Here is a 21046-nt window from a genome sequence, read left to right on the forward strand (position 1 = left end):
ATATGTCCAGGCTTTTTTGGTTTATTTGAGTGGTTTGTAATGACATTTGGTCTGAAAAATGCTAGTGCTACTTATCAGAGGGCTATGATTTTGATCTTTCAAGAGCTATTGGAAAACACTGTGGAAGTCTACATTGTTGATATCGTAGTCAAATCGGCTGAGTTTAGTTCTCAAATAGCTGATTTGCGCAAAGCCTTTGATAAAATGTGTAGGTATGGTCTAAAAAAGAACCCACGTAAATGTGATTTTGGAGTGCCGGCTGGTAAGTTCTTAGGATTCACCATTCATGAACACTGACCGAATTAAATTCATTCGGAATGTGGGACCTCCAACATGTAAGCTTGAAATGCAGAAGTTCCTCGGCAAGGTAAATTATTTACAAAAGTTTATTTCTAATCTAGCTAGGAAGATCAATGCCTTCACTCCTATCCTTCGGCTTAAAATGATGCTGAATTCACCTAGGGGTAGAACAGCAAGAAGCATTTGACATAATTAGAAGATATTTGTCTTCAACTCCTGTATTAAAAGCACCACAGGCAGGAGTACCATTCAGATTATACATTGCAGCCGAAGATAAAGTTATTAGAGCTGTTCTGACACAAGAAACCAAAGGAAAGGAGCATGTGGTAACCTACCAAAGTCGGAGGCTGGTGGACGCTGAAGCAAGGTACACTTTCATTGAGAAGCTATGTCTATGCCTGTTTTATGCTTGCACCAAATGTAGATGTTATTTGCTAACTAGTCATTGTATTGTTTCTGGTCAAACCGATGTGATTAAGTACATGTTACAAAACCCGATTATGAGTGATAGAATTGGTAAATGGGCTTATGCACTTATAGAATATGACTTGGCATATGGACCATTGAAATTTATGAAAGGCCAGGTCATAGCAGATTTTATTGTAGAACATCGGGTTGATGATACTCATGAGCTAGATATATCATACCTCACTGTTACTCCCTGGAATTTATATTTTGATGGACCGGTTTGCAATTAAGGACAAGGAATTGACATTTTGCTTGTTTCACCAAGTAACGCCTCCTTCGACTTCTCTAGCCGATTAAAAACTTACTGCACTAACAATCAAGCCGAATATGATGCCCTTTTGTTCGGCTTGGAGCTTCTAAACTATATATGGAAGTAAACCATGTGAAGGCATTTGGTGATTCTCAGTTGGTTTTCCAACACGTATTAGAAGAGTATCAATGTTTAGATGGTACTCTAAATAGTTACCTTGAAAATGTTGGGGCACAATTCATTCTTTCGATGAATTCAGCAATCGGCACATATCCAGGGTTGAGAATTGTAGAGCTAACAATTTAGCGCAGGATGCATTAGGTTATTGGATAAAGCGAGGGAGGTTTCACAACACCAAAAATCTGATAACCGATGTCACGCTATATTCCCAGGTCTCGGACCATCCGGGTATGTGAGCCAGACCGTCCGACGATGCCAGGAAAGTTCTCCTGATTGATTTAGTTGATAACAGAGCCAATGCATTTGATTGGAGGACGCCCATAATTAATTACCTACGAAATCCCAGTGTTAGGACGGATAGGAACATTCGGCGTACAACTTTCAATTATGTTCTAATGAGCAATGAACTTTACCGCCGAACAGTCAACGATATCCTGCTTAAATGCTTGGGCCCAAATGATGCTATATTAGCCATGGCCGAAGTACATGAGGGGATTTGTGGTACCCATCAATCGGCTCCAAAGATGAAGTGGTTATTACGAAGACCTGGTGAAAGGGAAATGGACCTAAAACATCTCATATAATCGATTTTGGTGGTTGACGTCCATCACAAACCACATGGACTAACTAGTTTGCCTAGTTGTCATTTATCTCAAGTGCATAACGTTCAACATAAACCAACAAAGAAAATAAGTTGGGAACTCTACAAAGTTTGGAGCAAAGACAAGCATTGGTGCTGCCAGTGGCGCACCGGACACTGTCCGGTGCCTAGGCCAAGGCACCAACAAATTGACCACTCTCGGGTTTTCTGGGAGGCGCTCCGCTATAATTCACCGGATTGTCCGGTGTGCACTGGATAGTGTCCGATGAGCCAACGGAGAAACGGTCAACTGCGTGCAACGATCGACTATGATGAACAGTAAAAGCGCACAGTGCAGAAGTCAGAAGTCAGAGCTGCAAAGTCAGAACGCACCGGACTGTCTGGTGCCACAAGAGGACAAAGGACTTCAACGATCGACCGCTCCAAACCCCAACGGTTTGCTGACGTGGCACGCACCGGATAGTGAATAGTGTCATGTTCGGTGCACCACCAGACTATCCGGTGTGCCATCGACAGCAACGACTAGAATAGTGGTTGGGGGCTATAAATACCCCCAACCACCACCATTCAAGCCATCCAAGTTTTCTGAACTCAACATTCAATACAAGAGCAAAGGCATACACTTAAAGACACATCCAAAAGATCAAATCCTCTCCTAGCCTCAAAATTAACTCATTTGCTTAGTGACTTGAGAGAGGGTGTTTAGTGTTTCTTTTGTTGATCTTGTTGCTTAAATTTCTTTCTCCTTCTTATTCTAATTCTTCTAAGTGCTTTGTAAAGCTAGCAAGAGACACCTAAGTGTGTGGTGATCCTTGCGGGGTCTTAGTGACCCAAGTGATTAAGGAGAAGCACTCGACCGGTCTGTGTGACCGATTGAGAGAGGGAAAGGGTTGGAATAGACCCGGCCTTTGTGGCTTCCTCAACGGGGACTAGGTTCTTTGGAACCGAACCTCGGTAAACAAATCACCATGCTCATTTGTGTTGATCATCATTTGATTTGTTTCCCTTTCTTTCCTCTCTCTAAAAAGTTCTCTTGCTAACATTGATTTGAGTTTGCTCCAAAGGTTATCCACATTAATTGAGCAACTCATAGCAAGGAGAACTATCTTCCGCACTCCGAATTATTTCTAACACTAACCCTGAGCATAGTGCGTGTTTAAAGTTTGTAAATTTCAGGTTTCGCCTATTCACCCCTCTAGGAGACTTTCACCTGCCTTCTATTGGCCTAACATAATAGCTGATTGTTTCAAGTACTACAAAGAATGCCAAGTATGTCATAAATTCGGTGACTTACAGTTGGTCCCTACAGCCGAATTACATCCTATCATTAAGCCTTGGTCTTTCAGAGGATGAGGATTGGACTTTATAGGAGAGATACATCCTTCATCATCAAAAGGGCATATGTTCGTGTTAGTTGTCACTGACTACTTTACCAAATGAACTAAAGTCGTTGCTCTGAAGAATATGACACATAGGGAGGTAATTGAGTTCATAACTGAGCATATTATTCATAGATTCGACATTCCCCAGACTTTGAGTACAGACCAGGGGGCTTCTTTTATGTCAAAGGAGGTACGTGGGTTTGCTGAATTATATAGAATTAAATTGTTTAATGCATCTCTGTTTTATGCTCAGGCCAATGGACAGGTCGAGTCTAGTAATAGGACATTGATTAGCCTGATAAAAAAGAAGATATCTGATCATCCTAAGCATTGGCATAAGATTTTATCCGAAGCTTTTATGGGCTCATAGAATATCTAAACAACGTGCTACTAAAATATCTCTGTTTGAGCTTGTCTATGGGCAGGAAGCAGTGTTACCTGTAGAGATAAGTTTAAATGTTGTCAGGTTCGCCAAGCAAAATGATATGACTATCGGTGATTATTATAATTCAATGATGGACAATATTGATGAAGTGTCTTACAAGAGAATGACAGCCTTAGGAGAAATAGAAAAGGACAAGATCATGGTCACCAAAGCTTACAACAAGAAGGTCAAGGCTAAACCGTTCCAAGTAGGGGACCTGATATGGAAGGCCATCTTGCCTCTAAGGATAAAAGACCGGAAGTTTGGGAAGTGGTCGCCAAGCTGGGAAGGCCCTTATAAGGTCACACAGGTAATGTCCGGTAACACCTACTTGTTGCAAACATTACAAGGCAAAGACTTGCCCAAGGCGTTAAAAAGACGTTTCCTCAAGCAGTACCATCCTAGTATGTGGCAAGATGCCTAAGGAAACCAATGTGACCACATCGTGTTAGTTGCTTTTAGTTCGCTCAGCTCCGCTAAAAGGCAGGGGGCATATGTTGGGCACCAAAATGGACGACCGGACGGTCCGGCTTGTGACGGAACCTCCCAAGTTATTAGGCCCACATACATTTGTCCTTGTCCAATAGACCTTGGACAACCCTGTAGATGCACATAATCACTCGACAAGTTCGGTATCTGTATCCTCATTTCCTCGCCAAGAGCGTTTCACCCATCACGCAGATATTACAACACATCAGAGGAATGAATGAGCGGAAGCGAATTACAATAACTTAATTTACTTTCATCAAAATATAGAGAGAGTGTTATAGTTATTACAAAACCAGGGTGTATGAGTGCATCAGTATTATTATTACAGACTTGGGAGGTAAAAACCCCTCCCGCATAAAAGTATATTGTTTTTCAAGTGGGAGGCCAACATCCTCCTGTGGCTTAACTGTTGAGGTTCTTCTTTGGGCACCACCTTAGAGCAAAAACAACAAAAGTATGTTGTTTTCTCACCTACAACAACATGGGTTCGAAAACCCTGAGTACGGAGTGTACTTTCGCAAGTCTTACCCATCAAAATAAAAGACTCTCAAGGATATGCTGGCTTAAGCGAGTCAAGGTGAGGCTGATCAAGTAGCAAAGACTCTGTTTGCAAAAATGCTTACTAAAAGTGGATCCTTAAAAATCTAGTTTTATTAGCAAGTTAAGTCATTACCTGAATCTAGAGTTCCTTCTACCCTAGTTCAAGCACTTGACCTGCACTAGCAGTCTTTTATCAACCCCTTTAATTCACTGGAATGCTACGTGTAAGTCAGTGACCAAATCTTCATGTCCGAGAAGTAACGACGATCCGAATCGATTAATACTCAGCTGAGGATCTCCAGTCACACGACATATGTAGCACTTAACCCTTGCATATGCCAACTCGCCACCGGGTTTCTTAAGACCGGACCGGGTTCACGCCAACCGAGAGCAACAGATACACCACCGTCTAGCCTCTTGCCACGGAGGGTACACGCTACTCTCGCCATCTCTCCACTCCCATTGCGTGTTGGCCTTTCTGGTATTAGTCTGCCCGAGGCAAAGCTTACCCATGATGAGGCATGTGACCAGTTAAAGGGTCCTCGGTCAGCAGGCCCACATCGACACGGTCCTTAAGCGACTCAGACGGAGACACTACACCGAGACTCTCTTCTCGTGCAAGTCACCCGCCTGGTCTTAGCTTTATCATTAACACCCTAAAGTTTGGTACCTGGCAGAGATACATCTTTTTCGATGTTGAACCCATCATGGCCATGATGGATCCACCATCAAGTTTTATTTTTTGAAAACATCCCTTCCACTGTGGAGCATCACCTTTTGTTTCAAAACAAAACATTTGTTTTACTATAGCAGGACTAAGCATCTGAAAACCTTTTAATAAAACAGGTAATCAAGAAATGGTAAATAATTCCAAGGAAATGCATCAATGGCTTAGCACACAACTCCTATCACCTAATGCATCAAACAAGGTGATAAAGATTTTAAAAAAACAGCAAGGAGGTGGCAAATGCACCGGGGCTTGCTTTGCGTTGTTGGGGAGTCGGGCTCTGTTCCACAAATATGAAAATAAAAACAGCTCCCGGCATGTGGATTTTCTGTTGATGGAGCAGTCTCCTCTTCTTCAATAGTTATTTCTTCCTCGTTCTCTATATATAACCATATATAACTATGAATGCTCATGTAATGCTTATAAAAATGCAATAATAGAAAAGATACATCAAGTTGTATCTTGGATACAATTTTCTTTCACGGTGTACGAGGGAAACTATGGTCTTCTAGGTCAATACCCTAGTAGGGTTAGACAGTTTTACCCTAAGGAGCTAGGGTTTTTGGTTTAGGCATCAAACAATGTCCAAAGCAAGTCAAACTTCACTCATGGGATCTAAATATCGTATTAGGCTTATCCAAAAAGTTTGGTGATTTTTGGAGTTATTAAATAATTTCTAAAATTCCAAGAGACTAGGTTTTGGCCCTCTTAAATACTAAATAATTTTTGGTTTAGGCTAAAATTCTTGGAACTATTTTTATTAAATACTAGAGGAATTTAGGAACTTAGAAAAATTGGTCTTATATTTTTAGAATTTTTCTAGAATTTTCTATGATTTCTCTAATCCTGGCAGAAAAAGAAAAAGAGAAATGGTGAACAATGGTGGGCTGAAATTGGCTCGAGTCGGCCCACACACAGGTGAAAGTGCGCCCGCGGTGTTTATTTTGCGCAGAGGACCTTGGCTTTTTAAACAAACAGTAAAGAATCCAGGGCACTATTTCCTTGTCTCACTGACATTCGCACATAAGTCCCTGCACTTTTGTTTCTTCGCAGACCCAAATCCCCGATGCTGAACGCCGGTGAACATGCCCTCCGGCGATTCTATACCGGCCAAAATAAGTAACGACCGGACCCCTAGCTCGGCTGACATCTAATTCAACCCCTAACGATCATTACCCCTCAATCAATTGCACAATTCCAGGTTGGGAATTCACTATCCACGACAATGGCGGAAACTAAGAACACACCGACATGTTCTGGGTTCCCCAGGGCGATCTAGTTTAATTCAAAAGGTCTATGAGTATCAGGGGACATGAGAGAGGCTAGAACATCACGCAGAAGAGCATGAGCTAACATGTAGACGTCTGGCCACGGCGAGGTGTTCATGGGTGCGGAAAACTGATTTGGGGAGAGAAAGAAATTGGAACTCTCTGGTGGCTAATTGGAGGCAGTAGCGGGTGCTCTGGCTTCATGATGACTCAGCGGAGCTGATGGCATGCTTAATTTATAGTGTCTGAGGGTGGTGGCTCTTGAATTTGGAATGGCGCGCTGGCGGCCGAAAAGAGGGGAGATCAATGGCGGCTCAGTCGTGGCGTTCGCCGGTGCAACGGTTCTAAAATGGTGAGTCTAGGCATGCCACAGTTACTACCATGCGGTAAAGAGCTATGGTGTGGCATAAGTGAGGTTGCCGGAGTACCACGGCGATACCGGTGGTCCGGCCACGTCGCACGGCGACAGACGCGGTTGATAAGCTTCACCCCGCGACCAAATCCACTCCCCCTCCGATCTTTTCACCCGCCTGGTACTATCCTGCCCGAGTCCTGCACGAATCACCGCGATCAGCGCGAATCCCTGCGCGGAGGTCACCGGCGGCGAGGGGATGAATCTGAAGATCTTTCTACAGTCACTGTACCATCAGACTTCTTATGAGGGCGCCTGACAGAGTGATTTCAGGAGCCTGGATCTTTGATTTTCATGTAGTAACTACTTAATTTATCTGTATCAAAGTTGTAGCCCTATGAACCAGCTACAATTCGACTATAGAGACCTTGCTCATTTAGTTACTCCTTCGAGCTTGATTCGAGTCCAAAGTTCAGCAGAACTCATTGTCAGTCCAGTTTCAGAGTTGTACCCGACTGATAGACCAACTTCATGTCTGTTTTTCTTCAAATTTTGTATGTTACCAAAGTTTAGTCACTTAAGCAAAGTTACACTCCTTTCATAGCTCTTCAAGTTTGCTATGTTGACCAAGAGCAAAATCCTCAAGAATTCAGAGATATGGAGCACCAAAGTTGACCCTATTCAACTGAAATTCAGAACTTCATCACATAGTATTCATGGGGTATTTTGTATTTAAGTCCAAATACATCATTTGACTTGGAAATCCTCAAAAGTGAAAAAGTACTTGATTTGTAATGTTCTAGTACTTTGATATTTGCACTTGGGTCCAAAAGTGCACAAAATTTACAATTACCCCCTTAGGGTTTCAATTAGGGTTTCTAGGGTTTTGTTTTTAGGGTTTTGGGCATATTGTGGTTTTGGTGCCACCAAAGTCCATCAAATGTGATACCTTATGATCATTTCTCATGTCTTTTGAGGTTTTAACTTATTTGGGCTTCATTTTCACTCACAAGCCCTAATTTAGGGGACAACATATCTGGTGCACATGGTGCACATATTAAATCATCACCACTCATTTTAGATCTAATGTCTCTAGTTGTTTGGTACATTTTACTAAGGACACCCTCCAACGTGGTGGTGTGTAGTGGTGGAAGGTGTTATTTGTAAATTGAATAATCAACTAGAGACGTTAGATCTAAAATGAGTGCCGATGATTTAATATGTGCACCATGTGCACCAGTCTTCTATGTGTACCAGATATGTCCTCAATTTAGGGTTAAGCACTCTACCCTAGGGCTAATCACATATCAATTCACATCATTACAACTTATTTGAAATTTTTACCTAGTGAATGCACTTTAGGTGTAACAAACACATGATATGCCAATGCTCATGATGTTATGCTCAAGTTTTAGTGATAGTAACACCAGGAGTGTTACACGACTCTGGAGCCGGACGGTGCGCACGCGCAGTATCAGTTAGGGTTCCGAGTTTCTTGGGGGAATTGTTAGCTATAATCGCGGATTTAGCTCGGGATACGGATTGAAACAGATCCAGACCTTCCCTCTATATATAGATAGAGTACTACGACCGATTAATAATCAACAATCGAATCAATACTCAGTTTATCTCTCATTTTACCTTAGACATTAGGAGTAGTTCTGGTTTAGTTCTAGTTTAGCCTCTCAATCCCCAAATTTTCTGCTTCTCTTCGGCTCTACGTCGATTAGAGATGTATAGGTCGACCTGCTGACCATAGACAAAGCCTAGGACCTCTCCTCAACGGGGTCTCTCCCGGGAGTGAGATCCAGGCGTTGCTAGTGAACTCCACTGTCCCTGCGCACGCGCGGACCATCCGGCCCGTCAGGCAGGGAACCCGAGCCCTATGCCAGGTCGCAGACCATCGGTGCCTGTGTAGAGAGCACCGCTGCCGGTTCTCAACGCAGTGATTGGTGCCCAGATCGGCGCCAGCAGACGCTGCTACATAGATGGATGTCACTATGATGGATTATATTGGAAGCAGCATATATCTTTCCGGCCTAGTGCATGTCAACACACTCACCACTCAAGTACTTGCTTTGTACTACTACGCACAATATTCATGAGATATTTTGTACGTACTAATTTTTTTTGAACGTTTGTACGTACTGATTTTTACCAACTCTGTTTTGCACACCGTACATATTAGCTTTATCGTTCTAAATCAATTATTCCCAACTTTAACCATCAATTATATGTACAAAACAAAATCAAAATTCAGCTATGGACCTTTAGATCTCTGGTGGGCCACTGCAATTTTGTCATAGAGCATATCTCCATCTGATGACATCTTGAAAGATTCAAAAAATGCGAAATCTAAGAAACTAAAACATGTATTAAGGCCCCAAACAATTTTTTATGGAGCACCTTGTTCAAATGATGATGCATGGGTGATTTGGAGAGTGGGTTTAGAACGACTCTATCCTCACTTACTTGCATCCATTCCAATTAGTAACACATAGCTAACCGCAACAGGCACTGGAAAAACCAATGTAAAGAGGTCACCGCTAGATGCAAACCGTTTTTCACGATCTCTCTCCCACACGCACACACACACGGAACCCCTACTTTATTCTACTACCAACTCTTGCATTCAAAAGAGTGATGAGTCTTGCTACGCGCCTCTCGGTACGTTCGTCAACTTCTTCGGCATGCTGCAAAAAGACATACGTACTACACAAGATAACTGAGACCGATGCGGTGAGTGATGCTCATCAGGTATCCTGCAACAACAAACAGCAAAATATCGCACTAATAAGCAAGCAAGCAAGCAAGCAAATTCCTTGTAGTTTGTTTTTTTTCCCTAAAAGAAGAAGATCAGGTCCAGGTACTACATGCTGCTCTTATATCGATCAGATTACTCAAGGATTGCGCTATGCAGATTACTGCAGGAAAATTATTTCCAGTGGATGGAATATGCTGCAAGTGCAAGGTTGCAAGCTGTTCAATCACCATCCTATATACACTAAAAATAATAATCACAATAAAAACAGAGGAGGAATGAGGATCACCTTTTTTTTTTACTTGAGCAAACTTTGCTGAACAATCACCATCCTATATACACTAAAAATAATAATCCAGAACCTATACGCATTTCCGGTCAACACTTGGCTTGAGCGAGCTGGTTGGCATGAACTACAAGATAAAAGTAGTGGTACGAGCAATCCAATCAAGGTGCTCCCACTGTTTCAACCTATAAAGTGAAGTATATGTAACCCAGACAATCAAATAGTTGATATACAGACAGAACTTTCTACATATCCCTTCACCACCTTGCCAGAAAAGCCTTTGGAATGGCAAATCCTTTATTACCCAGACAAACCGAACTAAGCACACACAATCAAAAAGACGTAGAAACAAGAAACAGGTCTTCAACCCGGCCAGAAGGCACTTCGCAGTTCTATCATTTTTTAATCGTTTTATTACTTTATTTTAGGTCAAGGTATATAAGTGTTTTGATGATTAACGGCAACATAAGATTATTGTGACTAACGTGTGTTTTGCAGAGGCTTAGATCACAACGATGGAGATTGGTTTGAGCAATCCATGGTCTTCATGCCCCTCCTTATGAATTTCGTTGTGGTTTTTAAAGGATGAAAGATAAGAATAAGAATGGACTAGTTTTAAGTGTCGATGGGAGTTGAGAGACATTTAGAGTACTTTAAGACGTTGTTATTTCCTTTAACCGTACTATAAAAGAGGGTGTGAACGAGTAGCTAGACCTAGAGAAGTCTAGTGAGTTCTATGTGGCTTAGGAGAGACCCACGACAAGTACGGACCAACCCAATTCCAAATATTCAATTACCAGCTGTGTGTTTGCTAGGGATTTCTGGTACAGGATCTTCTCAGGTTTGGGACTAACAACTAGAACTCCTGATCTGTCTGAATTATCTTTTGTGGAGTGGTGGAGTAGAGCGACCAAACACCTGACAAAACCTACGAGAAAGGGTGTAAACTTAGTAACCGGGAACTGGGAACTTGGCCACGTTCCTCGTTCCGGGAACGTTCGTTCCGTTTCGGGAACGTGGGAACAATCTCGTTCTAGTAGTGTTAAATCCTAGTTTTAGTAGCATACCGCGTACCACGTTCCTGTTCCTCGATCCCATCGATCCGGGAACTTGGTTACTAAGGGTGTAAACTCGCCGGTGATCTTGAGTGCTTGGTCGATCTGGAAGCACAGAAATGCTGTAATTTTTTAAGGGGCTCAGCCTTGCTTGCAAACAGCTCTTCGATTTTTTGAGGATGAGCGTCAACTATGGTATTCTGTGGGAGCTAGAAGCTTGAAAGCTATAGGTCAAGTTCTTCGAGCAGACTAGTTTTTTTTTAGGATGAGCGTCAACTATGGTGTAAACTCGCCGGTGATCTTGAGTGCTAGGTCGATCTGGAAGCACAAAAATGCTGTCAGCCTTGCTTGCAAACAGCTCTTCGATTTTTTGAGGATGAGCGTCAACTATGGTGTTCTGTGGGATCTAGAAGCTTGAAAGCTATAGGTCAAGTTCTTCGAGCAGACTAGTTGTTAGTAGGCTAGGAGCGGCCATATCTTGCCTATAATGTGTGCGCATAGCTAAAATTTGTTTGTATCAAAGCAGCCCCTCTCCTAGGTCCGGGGTGGGGGTGTAGCTTGTACCTAACTCTTTTTCCCCTCTTAATACAATGATGCGCAGCTCTTCTGCGTATTCGAGAAAAAGAAGGGTTTTCAAGGCATCAGACACGGTGTTTCAGGGTTGTCAGACCACAGTGGATCGGTCTGACGCCTCCACGTAGACAACCCGAGAGCACCTGATCGCCGGATCCTATGAACAGTACCTCACCGGACCATTGCGTTGGGTCTAATGATCTGTGCGATCAGACTCGAGAATTCCAGGGGTGCGTCGAACGATACTACGACATTGTTTATGCTAGGGGTTTTCTACATGATCGTTGGACCTCGTGAACAGTTATCTCCTCATGAACATTATTTATGCAAGGGACACGTTAGGGTTTCCTGTGAGTGTATATATATGTAACCACCCCTATACAATACATCAAGCATTCCACAATCTTACATGGTATCAGATTAGGTTTTTCTAGCCGCCACCCTTTTTCACCTCAGCAGGAGAACAGCCACCAGGGTCACGCCTCCCTCGTCCGTGCGCTGCCGGAGGTGACGGCGGGGCGAAGCCTCCTCTGCTCCGGGTCACGCCTCCGGATCCGCCCTGCACCCGCCGTCTGGGCCGCACCGGCCACCTTGACCTGTCGCCGGATCCGCCCCGCACCCACGCCAGGCCGACACGCCCGCGGCCCGCCACGACGTGGCACCACACGCGGTCGAGGCCCCACACTTGCCTCTGCTGTGCCGGAAGCGCGGCCTCCCCTTCCTCGGCCTCGTCATGGTGGCCCCTCCCCGCCGGCTCTCCCTCTGTCGTCGCCGACCTGCTCGTGACCACTAGGCTTGCGCCAGTGGCCCTTCTCCCCTTCGCAGCCATGGCCGCCCCTGTCGGCCAGCCCCTCACCTTCCCTGACCGCACGCGTAGCTGCCTCACTGGTCGCGGGCGCGGCCTTCTTCCCCGGCCTCATAGGCTGGCGCCTCCCAAGCCGCCACTACCAGATCCACGCGCCCCTGCGTCTACGTCACCAAATCCGCGAGCACGCGGGCGTGGGCCGCAACCGCACGAGCAGGCGTGCGGGCACGAGCTACAACCACCGCGTGTGCAGGCCTGCGCTCCCGCGGAGTCGCCGCCGCCTCGTCCACACTCATGGCTGACAGTCGTCTCCCCCCGGATCTGCTACTACTACTACTCTGGCGGCCGATGCCGCCCCTCCTCTGCCTCTAGCTCCCCGCCTTCTTTGGCCTGATCTAAGCCCGTCGAGGCACCCAACACGTCCCTTGCCCTGTGGCAGCACCTGGCCACCCCTGCAGCGGTGGCCCTGGCCTCTCTGGTAGCCTCCTTTCCCGTTGCGCACGTCGCGACCTCCCCTGTCGGCGTGCTCTCCCTAGTGTCGACCACCTCGACCAACAGCGCCTCTCCTTCAAGCTTCTCCCGTCATCGGCATCATCACCCCCTGTATGGTTGATTTCGGCACAGGCCCCTACCCGGCTGGACCCATCGCGTCTCCCTCCCCCTTCATTGCTGCCATCGTTGGTTCTGTCGCTGCCGCGGTCTCCCTGGCTGGATCCACGTTGTTGCGGCCTTCCCGGCTTGATCTGTTGTCCCTTTGGCCGGATCACCGTCTTCTTGGCTAGATCCGTCACTGTCGTGGCCTTTCCGGACGGATCCGCCGTTACCCCTTCTACTCTGTCCGGCGCAGATGCGTGTGCTGCTGTCGGCCTCCCTTGCGGGGCTCCTCGATGACCGGACACGGAAAGAAGCAAGAAGGTCCACGGTGCTACTGTTGTCCCTTTTGCATTGTCCCGTCGATCGTTGACGCTCGAACGTCGACCCCTCCCAAAGAACAGGATACTGCTACGTGTCTCTTGACCACAGCCGCCTCGACTTTGGTTACCTTGACATCTAGGGGCTATCATCTTGGAGTACACACCGGTCTCTACTCCAGTCGCAACATTCGCACCTCACGACGTTGCGACTGCGGGGGATTTCAACCCGTTGATTCCTACCTTCGGCTTCTACTCCAGTCTCATCGTGTTGCGATGCCCCTGTTGCGACTACAGGGTGACGTTAGACTGTGTGTGTTCTCTTTGTGTCGGGGGGGCACCACTGTTGGGCTGCTGGCCCATTAGGATATTCCTGTGAGTCTATATATATGTAACCACCCCTATGCAATACATCAAGCATTCAACAATCTTACAAACTCAAGCCAGTCAACAATTCCAAAATCCGGATCCTAATAATTGTTGGGGACCTGTCCATGGTGGTTAGTACGGAGATCTAATCAAATCAAAGATGCTAGCTTCAGGCCAAGAGATAGCAACAACAACACAAGTTTGTCTATGTCCAAGTCAGCGATGATGGAATGGAAATGAAGCCGCATATCACTGGGCTACTTCTATACTAGGCTCTGTTTGGGAGAGCTTCACTTCAAGAATTTCAACTTCGTTCTAACTTCTTCCATCCAAACAGGTCTAGCTCCACGAGCTCTAGCATTAAAAAACGAAACTAGAAACCAGTTTTATAAAATTCATGAAGCTCCTTACATGGTACTTTAAAAACATTGTTTTTATATCTCCTCATGAACTGCACGAAATTACCCACCATGCTACTGGCTACGCAATATACAACATTTGTTCTCTCTCGCGACAGCCTACTAATCATCAAGGGTAATCAAGGAAACTAACACAAATCAATTGTACTAGCCAGTTGCATGTGCTTTGCTACGGCTTTTATATATCATATAAATATGTATTAAGATATTTATTCAAATATAATTATTATTTATTTCTAAACACTAAGGTACGTGTGGTCTGGTGGTTAGCCCCAAATTTCCGGAGCTAGGGTGTGGGTTCGAGTGCTCGCTCTGCACTTTTTTGCGCTGTGTGGTAGCTACGTGGGTGGGGTCGGGTGCTGAGCAGGCGCAATAGCTGGCATGCACGTAGGGCGGGCCCAGAGTGTCAGCGTGGAGGGTGAAGATGTGGTAGCACCAGGTACTCACATTAGGTTCTTAATAGAGCAGTAGATATTGAGATATTTATAAACACTAAGTTATGTGTGGTTTGGTGGTCACCCCCAAATGTTTGGAGCAAGGAGGTGTTGGGATTCAAACCATGATAGTTGGCTCCAAACCTGCATTTATACTCATCTAGCCAACAAAATATACATGTATTTTGTGTTTTATACTCTATATTTATAATATTTATAAATGGAAACCGTAGGCCTCTAAATAATAGGTAGAAAACAGGCGCGTACCATGTTGATGTCGGGGGGGGGGGGGGGGGGGGGGGGGGGGGGCGGCATGGAGACGAACGAAGGGTCAGGGCTCCTCCGGGCGGGCGACGAAGAAGGCGTAGAATCCCGCAACGACGGTGAGGATCCCCATGCCCCAGACGAGCAGCTGGGCCCAGGGCGGCATCACGGCGGCGATCTTGTACGAGAACATGAGTGTGAGGAGCGTGGAGAGGCCCCAGACGGCGAGCTTGAGGCGCTGGTCCCGGCGGCGCTCCAGAAGGTGGAGGCAGCGGAAGAGGAGGACGAGGGCGGCGTACGCGGCGAGGACGAAGGCGACGGCGTAGGGGTCGTCCCAGGAGCGGTAGACGGCCATCCCGCAGTTGAAGCTGAGGAAGGCGAAGCCCAGCGACGGTAGCCACCCCGGGCGGCCGTCGCGGTCCATGTCCGCTGGGCGGAGCAGACCGGCCGGCGCAGATCTGCCGGCGGCGGAGCTCCGATTCGGCCCCTGCTGCTGTTTTTTCCCCGATGCACACGGGCACGGCACGTGAGCAGAGCGGAAGTGGGTGGGGACCCCACACGACGCGGTCGCGATTTTGCAGGCATCGTGCCTCGCACGTGACTGGCGGCCATCCTGCTACTATTGACTATTCTGCTCATCGTGGGAGTGAGTGGATGGAGGCTCACTCATCGCCCGCTCTGGCTGACTGATGAGCTCATACAAATGTCTGTATCATTTGATTGGTGCAGAGCTTAAACTCGAACCGGGGGTTTTCGAATGAAAACGAAACAAAATTGGCCCGGCCCACGACATTGGGGGCAATCCAGGCTCAGCCCAACTACTCTCTCGTCCTCTTGTTCCACTGTTTCCCACCCCAAAATACTCCACCACCGCACCCACTAGGGTTTCCGCACCGCATTGCAGAACCTCGCCGCCTCCACCCGCACCACACCACCGGCGATGTCCACAGCGGCGGCGCAGGGCGGCAGCGACAAGCCGGCGCTCCGGAGGCCCGTCTTCACCAAGGTCGACCAGCTCAGGCCGGGCACCAACGGGCACACCCTCACCGTCAAGGTCGTCAGCGCCACCCCCGTGCCTGGGCGCGCGCGCCCAGGCGCACCCGCCGCCGCCCCATCCCGCGCGCCGCGCATCGCCGAGTGCCTCGTCGGGGACGAGACCGGCGCCATCGTCTTCACCGCCCGCAACGACCAAGGTGAACGTTTGTCCTCCCCTCCTACGTGCTCTGCCTTCCCTTTCCCTCTATCGTTCGTTTTCTGCTCCGCTGTGGAGGACTAGATTTCTCTACCTGCGACTGTGATCTGACTGCAAAACGATTCTGCGGAGGAAGATGAGGTTTGCGGCCTTCTATCTCTTATTAGTCAATTGGTTATTGTTATTGTTTTCGCAGTAGCCGCTGGGATGTCAGATGTATGAGCGCGTCATTTCAATCCTAGTTGCCAATGCAAATTTTTGTTGCTGATTATATGATATACAAAACCAAAAGGCTGGGGAAAAAAGTACTTCAGACGACCTCGTCTTGTTAAGAATTTATTTATGGTGTGTTTGATTTCTGGAACAAGCTCATCCCCAAGGTTAGGTGCTGCATCATGAGTTTATTTCTCATGTTTGTACTAATTAGTAGCTTGTGAGGAACGACTTGGTGGAGAACCTACTCATATTCCACAGACCAAAACAAAACAAAGTAAGGATTTGACAAGATTTTGGACCAGGCCATTCCTCAAACCAAAGATACCCCTAGTTTCAGTTATGGATGAGATAGCCGGTAGCGAAACTGAGCCTGTGTAGCTTCCGACAAATGTTTGTTGGCATTCCTTTATGTGCGACAGTGTGTACAATCAGCCGACCACATAACAAGAGGTCAAAAGTAACTATCAACCGTTACTTATTGCCCTTACCTTTTAGGCCTCTTATGCGATGCGATGCATTTAAATTGAGCTAAGATGATGGATCATAATAAACAACTGTGCACCAGCTGCTCATATAGGTTACTTGGATCTCATGTACTGACACACTATGGCGGCACATCTGCTTCCTACTTTGAACGGAAATGAGGTCAGCCGACCTTCTTTTATGTATGCAACAGTGCGTACAATCAGCAGACCATGTGCCATCTCAGAGAGTCCAAAGTATCAGCCGTTACTTGATTCCATATCCTTGAGAGTGTTGTCTTCAACTGAAGTTCAGCAAATGCCATCAAAGCTTTCGAATGTGCCATTGTTAGCTTGATTCCATGGTTTGCATCTTTTTAAGGACAATTATTTTGTCTTTGCTCTTATTTATTTTTTTAACTGTATGACTGCATCCCAGAGGGTGTACAGTACATGCAGCGCTATCAGCCTCTCATTCATGGTTACAACTGGCGTTTGAAACCATTTATTCTTGGCTTCTTTTTATCTTTGATGTCATGTGGACGTCATGGTTGATGATTGTTTTGACTGTGCATTTGTCCTGGGCTTATGATGTGCTCTTCTCCTTTGCAGTTGACTTGCTGAAGCCCAATGCGACAGTGATCTTGCGCAATGCCAAAATAGACATGTTCAAAGGATCAATGAGGCTTGCAGTGGACAAGTGGGGGCGGATTGAGGCTGTAGAGCCAGCCAGTTTCACGGTGAAGGAAGACAACAACCTGTCTCTAATAGAGTATGAATTGGTTAATGTGGCTGAGTAACTGTCCAATCCAAGCGTTTCTGCCCCCTTTATTTCGTGCCATAAGAAGGAAGTACCATGAATGAACATTATAAAGCCTCTTGAAGCGAAGCGAGTTTATTTGCTACGGTGGGGTAGATAAAGGTCAAGGCTGTATGGCCTGTGTTAGAACTTTGGATAAATTAAGATGAATTGCCCTTGCATCTATGAGATTGTTATCCATCTTTGTACTGCTCGTGTTGCTTTGATGCAAGAAATCTGAAGCAGGAAATGCGTACCCAGTGCTCTGGACACTGGCGTCTGTTGTAATTGTGTGGCTACCCCAAAAGTGTGCAATTAATATCTTTCGACGGGGTGTGATTTAGTACTGATTTAAACTGGTTTTTTGGTATCAACAATCACAAACGGAATGTCGTTTGGCCAAGAAAGGAAAGGAGGACCCTGTGGTTGGCAGTCCACTAATCTGTTCCCTGAATCCTAAAAAAAGCAGTGCTTGTGTTGGCGGAGGCCAGGCCATGCCCCCGGTTTGAGGAGAGGCCTCGCAAGCATCTCAGGCGACGCGAGGGGATCAGGGGACATGGGCGGCGGCGAGCATGACCATGAGCCCGATGAGCCTGAGCCTGCCAGGGACAAGGAGCACGAACACGATGAGGCGTCGGTGGAGGCGCTCTTCGCTGGGCAGTCGCCGGCGCCGTGGTGGCGGCAGGTGACGGTGCGTTCCGTGACGGCGAGTGTGTTCGTGGGCGCCGTGTTCAGCTTCATGTCGATGAGGATGGGGCTGACCATCGGCCTGGTGCCGTCCTTCAACATGTCGGCGAGCCTGGTGAGCTTCTTCGTGATCAGCTCGTGGACGCGGCTGCTGGGCCGCTGCGGCGTGGCCACCCAGCCCTTCACCCGCCAGGAGAACGTGGTGGTGCAGACCTGCGTCATCGCCTGCGCCACGCTGTCGCTCTACGGCGGCTTCACGTCCTTCCTGCCGGCCATGTCGCCGCCCGTGGCGAAATCGGCCGGGGCCCCGGGGACGGGCAACAACGTGTACACGCTGCATCTCGGCAAGATGATGGCGTTCAGCTTCCTCACCGGCTTCACCAGCTTGTTCATCACGCTCCCCTTGACCAAGGTCTGGTGGGTGGTCACCATCTGTCGTCTCATCTGATTCCATTCATCAACAAGCTAGAGAATAAGAAGAAGAATGATGATGCTGATGTACACGCATTGCAATGCAGGTCATGATCCTGGACTACAAGCTGCTGTTCCCATCGGGGTCGGCCATAGCTGGGCTTGTCAACAGCTTCCACACGCCAGCGGGAGCAGCAACAGCAAAGTAAACACACGCATGCAAACGCAATGCAGCATCTTTAGTTTTCAATCAAATAGCAATAACCAATGCAAGATTAGTTTCTAATGGCAAGCCACATAAATAATAAAAGATTGCAGATAGCCACTCTGCTGCGATCTCTAGGCGGGAGCTTCAGCTGGGCGGTGTTCCAGTGGTTCTACACGGGAGGCGACGGCTGCGGCTTCCAGGCTTTCCCTCTCTTCGGCCTCGAGGCCTACAAGAAGCGCTTCTACTTCGACTTCTCTCCAAGCCTCGTGGGCATCGGCATGATCTGCCCTCCCATGGTCAACTTCTCGCTGCTCTTGGGCGCCGTCGTGTCCTCCGCGATCCTCTGGCCCATCCTGCAGGGCAAGCGAGGGGAATGGTACGACGCCGACGCCTCGCCATCCAGCCTCAGAGGGCTGAACGGGTACAAGGTGCCCATGGGCATCTCCTTGGTGCTCGGGGACTGCCTCTTCCAGCTGGCTGCCGTCAGCATCAGGGCAGCGCGGGGCTTCCATCACCGCCGTCAGCATCAGCAGGATGAAGATGACGGTGGTCAGCAGTCCCTGTCGTACGACGACCGGCGCAGGATCCACAACTTCCAGAGCGAGGGGATGCCCACCCACGTGTCGCTCGCGGGCTACGCGATCCTGGCAGGCATCGCCACCGTGTTCCTCCCCGGCATCTTCCCGCAGATCAGGTTCTACCACGTGGCCGTGTGCTACGCCATGGCGCCCCTCCTGGCGTTCTGCAGCTCCTACGCTTCGGGCCTCACGGACTGGTCCCTCGGCACCATCTACGGCAAGCTCGCCATCTTCATCTTCGGCGCGTGGGTCGGCGAGGCGTCTGGCGGCGCGATCGCCGGCCTCGTGGCCGGCGGCGTGGTGGTGGTCGTCATCGGCAACTCCTCCGAGCTCATGCACGACTTCAAGTCGGCGTACCTGACGCTGACCTCGCCGCTGTCCATGTTCGCCAGCCAGGTGATCGGCACCACGCTGGGCTGCATCCTCAACCCGCTCCTCTTCCTGGGCTTCCAGGAGATGGCCGGCGGCGCGGACCACCTGGGGGAGGCCGGGTCGCTCTACGCCGCGCCCATGGCCATGGCCTACCGCGGCATCGCGGACCTGAGCGTGGAAGGCATCAAGACGCTGCCCAGGCACTCCGTCATGCTCTGCGTACCTTGCTTCCTCGTGGCGCTGTGCGTGGATGCCCTGGCGGCCGTCGCCGCGGCCAACGGCTGGAGGATCAAGGGCTACGTCCCAAACATCATGGCCATGGCCATCCCCTTCTTTGTGGGGCCGACCTTCGCCATAGACATGTGCCTGGGGAGCCTCCTAGTCATCCTGTGGAGGAGAAGGAACAAGCAGGCAGCGAACCTGCTGTCGGTCGTGGTGGCGTCTGGTTTGATCTGTGGCGATGGGCTCTGGGCGCTGCCGTCTTCGCTGCTGGCCATCTTCAAGGTGGAGCCGCCTATGTGCATGAAGTTCCTGTCCAACTACCAGACTGAGCAGATGCGGAAGCACCTCATCCTAGCAGCAGCTGCACGCCGAAGAACAAGTTAATTGTTGTACCCTTACTTGTTTGAGAACGAGGAATGAGAATGGATTGTTTAGTAGCTAGCCACACCCACACACTCCTCCTTGTTTTCCAAGATAAAATAGGCTTGATAGCTCGATCTAGAATCTAGATAGATAAAACAGCACACACGTCTCTTGCTTCTTGCAAGCGTCTAAATCACCAGATTATGCTTTATGATTCTACTTGTACAAACATTTAGCTCCTGCTATAGTAAAACTACACAATAGTTTATAGTCAATGAAAAACATATAAAAAGGTCAGACAGAGCATCATGCAAAGAGTGTATGAAGTCGTCAATCGTCACATAAAGATAAACAAAACAAAAGCACATGTCATCTTCTTTTTTTCGCCCCATCACAATTCACAACTCTTTCCTAAATAGGTGAATGTCCATGCGTTGCGACAAGAGTAAAGAATTTGTATGAAATATATATGTTACATTGCAAGAAAGGGACTAAATCAATCCGCATGAGCTCCATCTTTATTGAAGAAAAGGTAGTTCATCCAAGGCGCCCAATAGCATGAATGGCTCTGTTATTGTGAATAGCATATATACAGTGTCAACATAAGGCAATTTTGAATGATAACATAGACCATTAAATTGGTTTCACAAAAATAAGGGTATATAAGAAAATCAATGAT

General features: G+C 47.7%; 3 protein-coding genes across 6 annotated transcripts; 2 read left to right on the forward strand and 1 right to left on the reverse strand.

Moving 5' to 3' along the window:
• Window positions 1–9335: 9335 nt before the first annotated feature.
• On the reverse strand, window positions 9336–15551 carry LOC100276687 (uncharacterized). 2 transcript variants are annotated; one of them, XM_020542001.2, is made up of 2 exons: window positions 14920–15551; window positions 9336–9743 (listed from the first exon to the last, which is right to left on the reverse strand). In XM_020542001.2, exon 1 carries the CDS (start codon window positions 15280–15282, stop codon window positions 14926–14928), a length of 357 nt encoding a protein of 118 aa, XP_020397590.1. In that variant the 5' UTR covers window positions 15283–15551; the 3' UTR covers window positions 9336–9743; window positions 14920–14925. The 2 variants fall into 2 exon arrangements, with proteins under 2 accessions (XP_020397590.1, NP_001143886.1); NM_001150414.2 differs by having other exon boundaries at window positions 9338–9743; window positions 14862–15536.
• A 53-nt stretch (window positions 15552–15604) lies between these two features.
• Window positions 15605–19251, forward strand: LOC100272828 (uncharacterized). Of its 2 annotated transcripts, none has more exons than XM_035961337.1 (2): window positions 15605–16051; window positions 17340–19251. In XM_035961337.1, exon 2 carries the CDS (start codon window positions 18083–18085, stop codon window positions 18659–18661), a length of 579 nt encoding a protein of 192 aa, XP_035817230.1. In that variant the 5' UTR covers window positions 15605–16051; window positions 17340–18082; the 3' UTR covers window positions 18662–19251. The 2 variants fall into 2 exon arrangements, with proteins under 2 accessions (XP_035817230.1, NP_001140753.1); NM_001147281.1 differs by having other exon boundaries at window positions 15748–16051; window positions 17340–17875.
• On the forward strand, window positions 18146–20664 carry LOC103635020 (probable metal-nicotianamine transporter YSL1). Of its 2 annotated transcripts, none has more exons than XM_035961653.1 (2): window positions 18146–18625; window positions 18732–20664. In XM_035961653.1, exon 2 carries the CDS (start codon window positions 18910–18912, stop codon window positions 20386–20388), a length of 1479 nt encoding a protein of 492 aa, XP_035817546.1. In that variant the 5' UTR covers window positions 18146–18625; window positions 18732–18909; the 3' UTR covers window positions 20389–20664. The 2 variants fall into 2 exon arrangements, with proteins under 2 accessions (XP_035817546.1, XP_035817545.1); XM_035961652.1 differs by lacking the exon at window positions 18146–18625 and having other exon boundaries at window positions 18694–18829; window positions 18936–20664.
• The last annotated feature ends 382 nt before the right edge of the window (window positions 20665–21046 follow it).

This window comes from Zea mays, chromosome 8 (assembly GCF_902167145.1).
Source record: "Zea mays cultivar B73 chromosome 8, Zm-B73-REFERENCE-NAM-5.0, whole genome shotgun sequence".
NCBI classification, from domain to species: Eukaryota; Viridiplantae; Streptophyta; class Magnoliopsida; order Poales; family Poaceae; genus Zea; species Zea mays.

Coding starts and splice junctions, on each gene's coding strand:
- LOC103635020 (XM_035961652.1), top strand. CDS start 18,726: ATGCAGGTCATGATCCTGGACTACAAGCTGCTGTTCCCATCGGGGTCG. Junction 18,830..18,935: donor GCGGGAGCAGCAACAGCAAA/GTAAACACACGC, acceptor AAATAATAAAAG/ATTGCAGATAGCCACTCTGC.
- LOC100272828 (XM_035961337.1), top strand. CDS start 18,083: ATGGGCGGCGGCGAGCATGACCATGAGCCCGATGAGCCTGAGCCTGCC.
- LOC100276687 (XM_020542001.2), bottom strand. CDS start 15,282: ATGGACCGCGACGGCCGCCCGGGGTGGCTACCGTCGCTGGGCTTCGCC.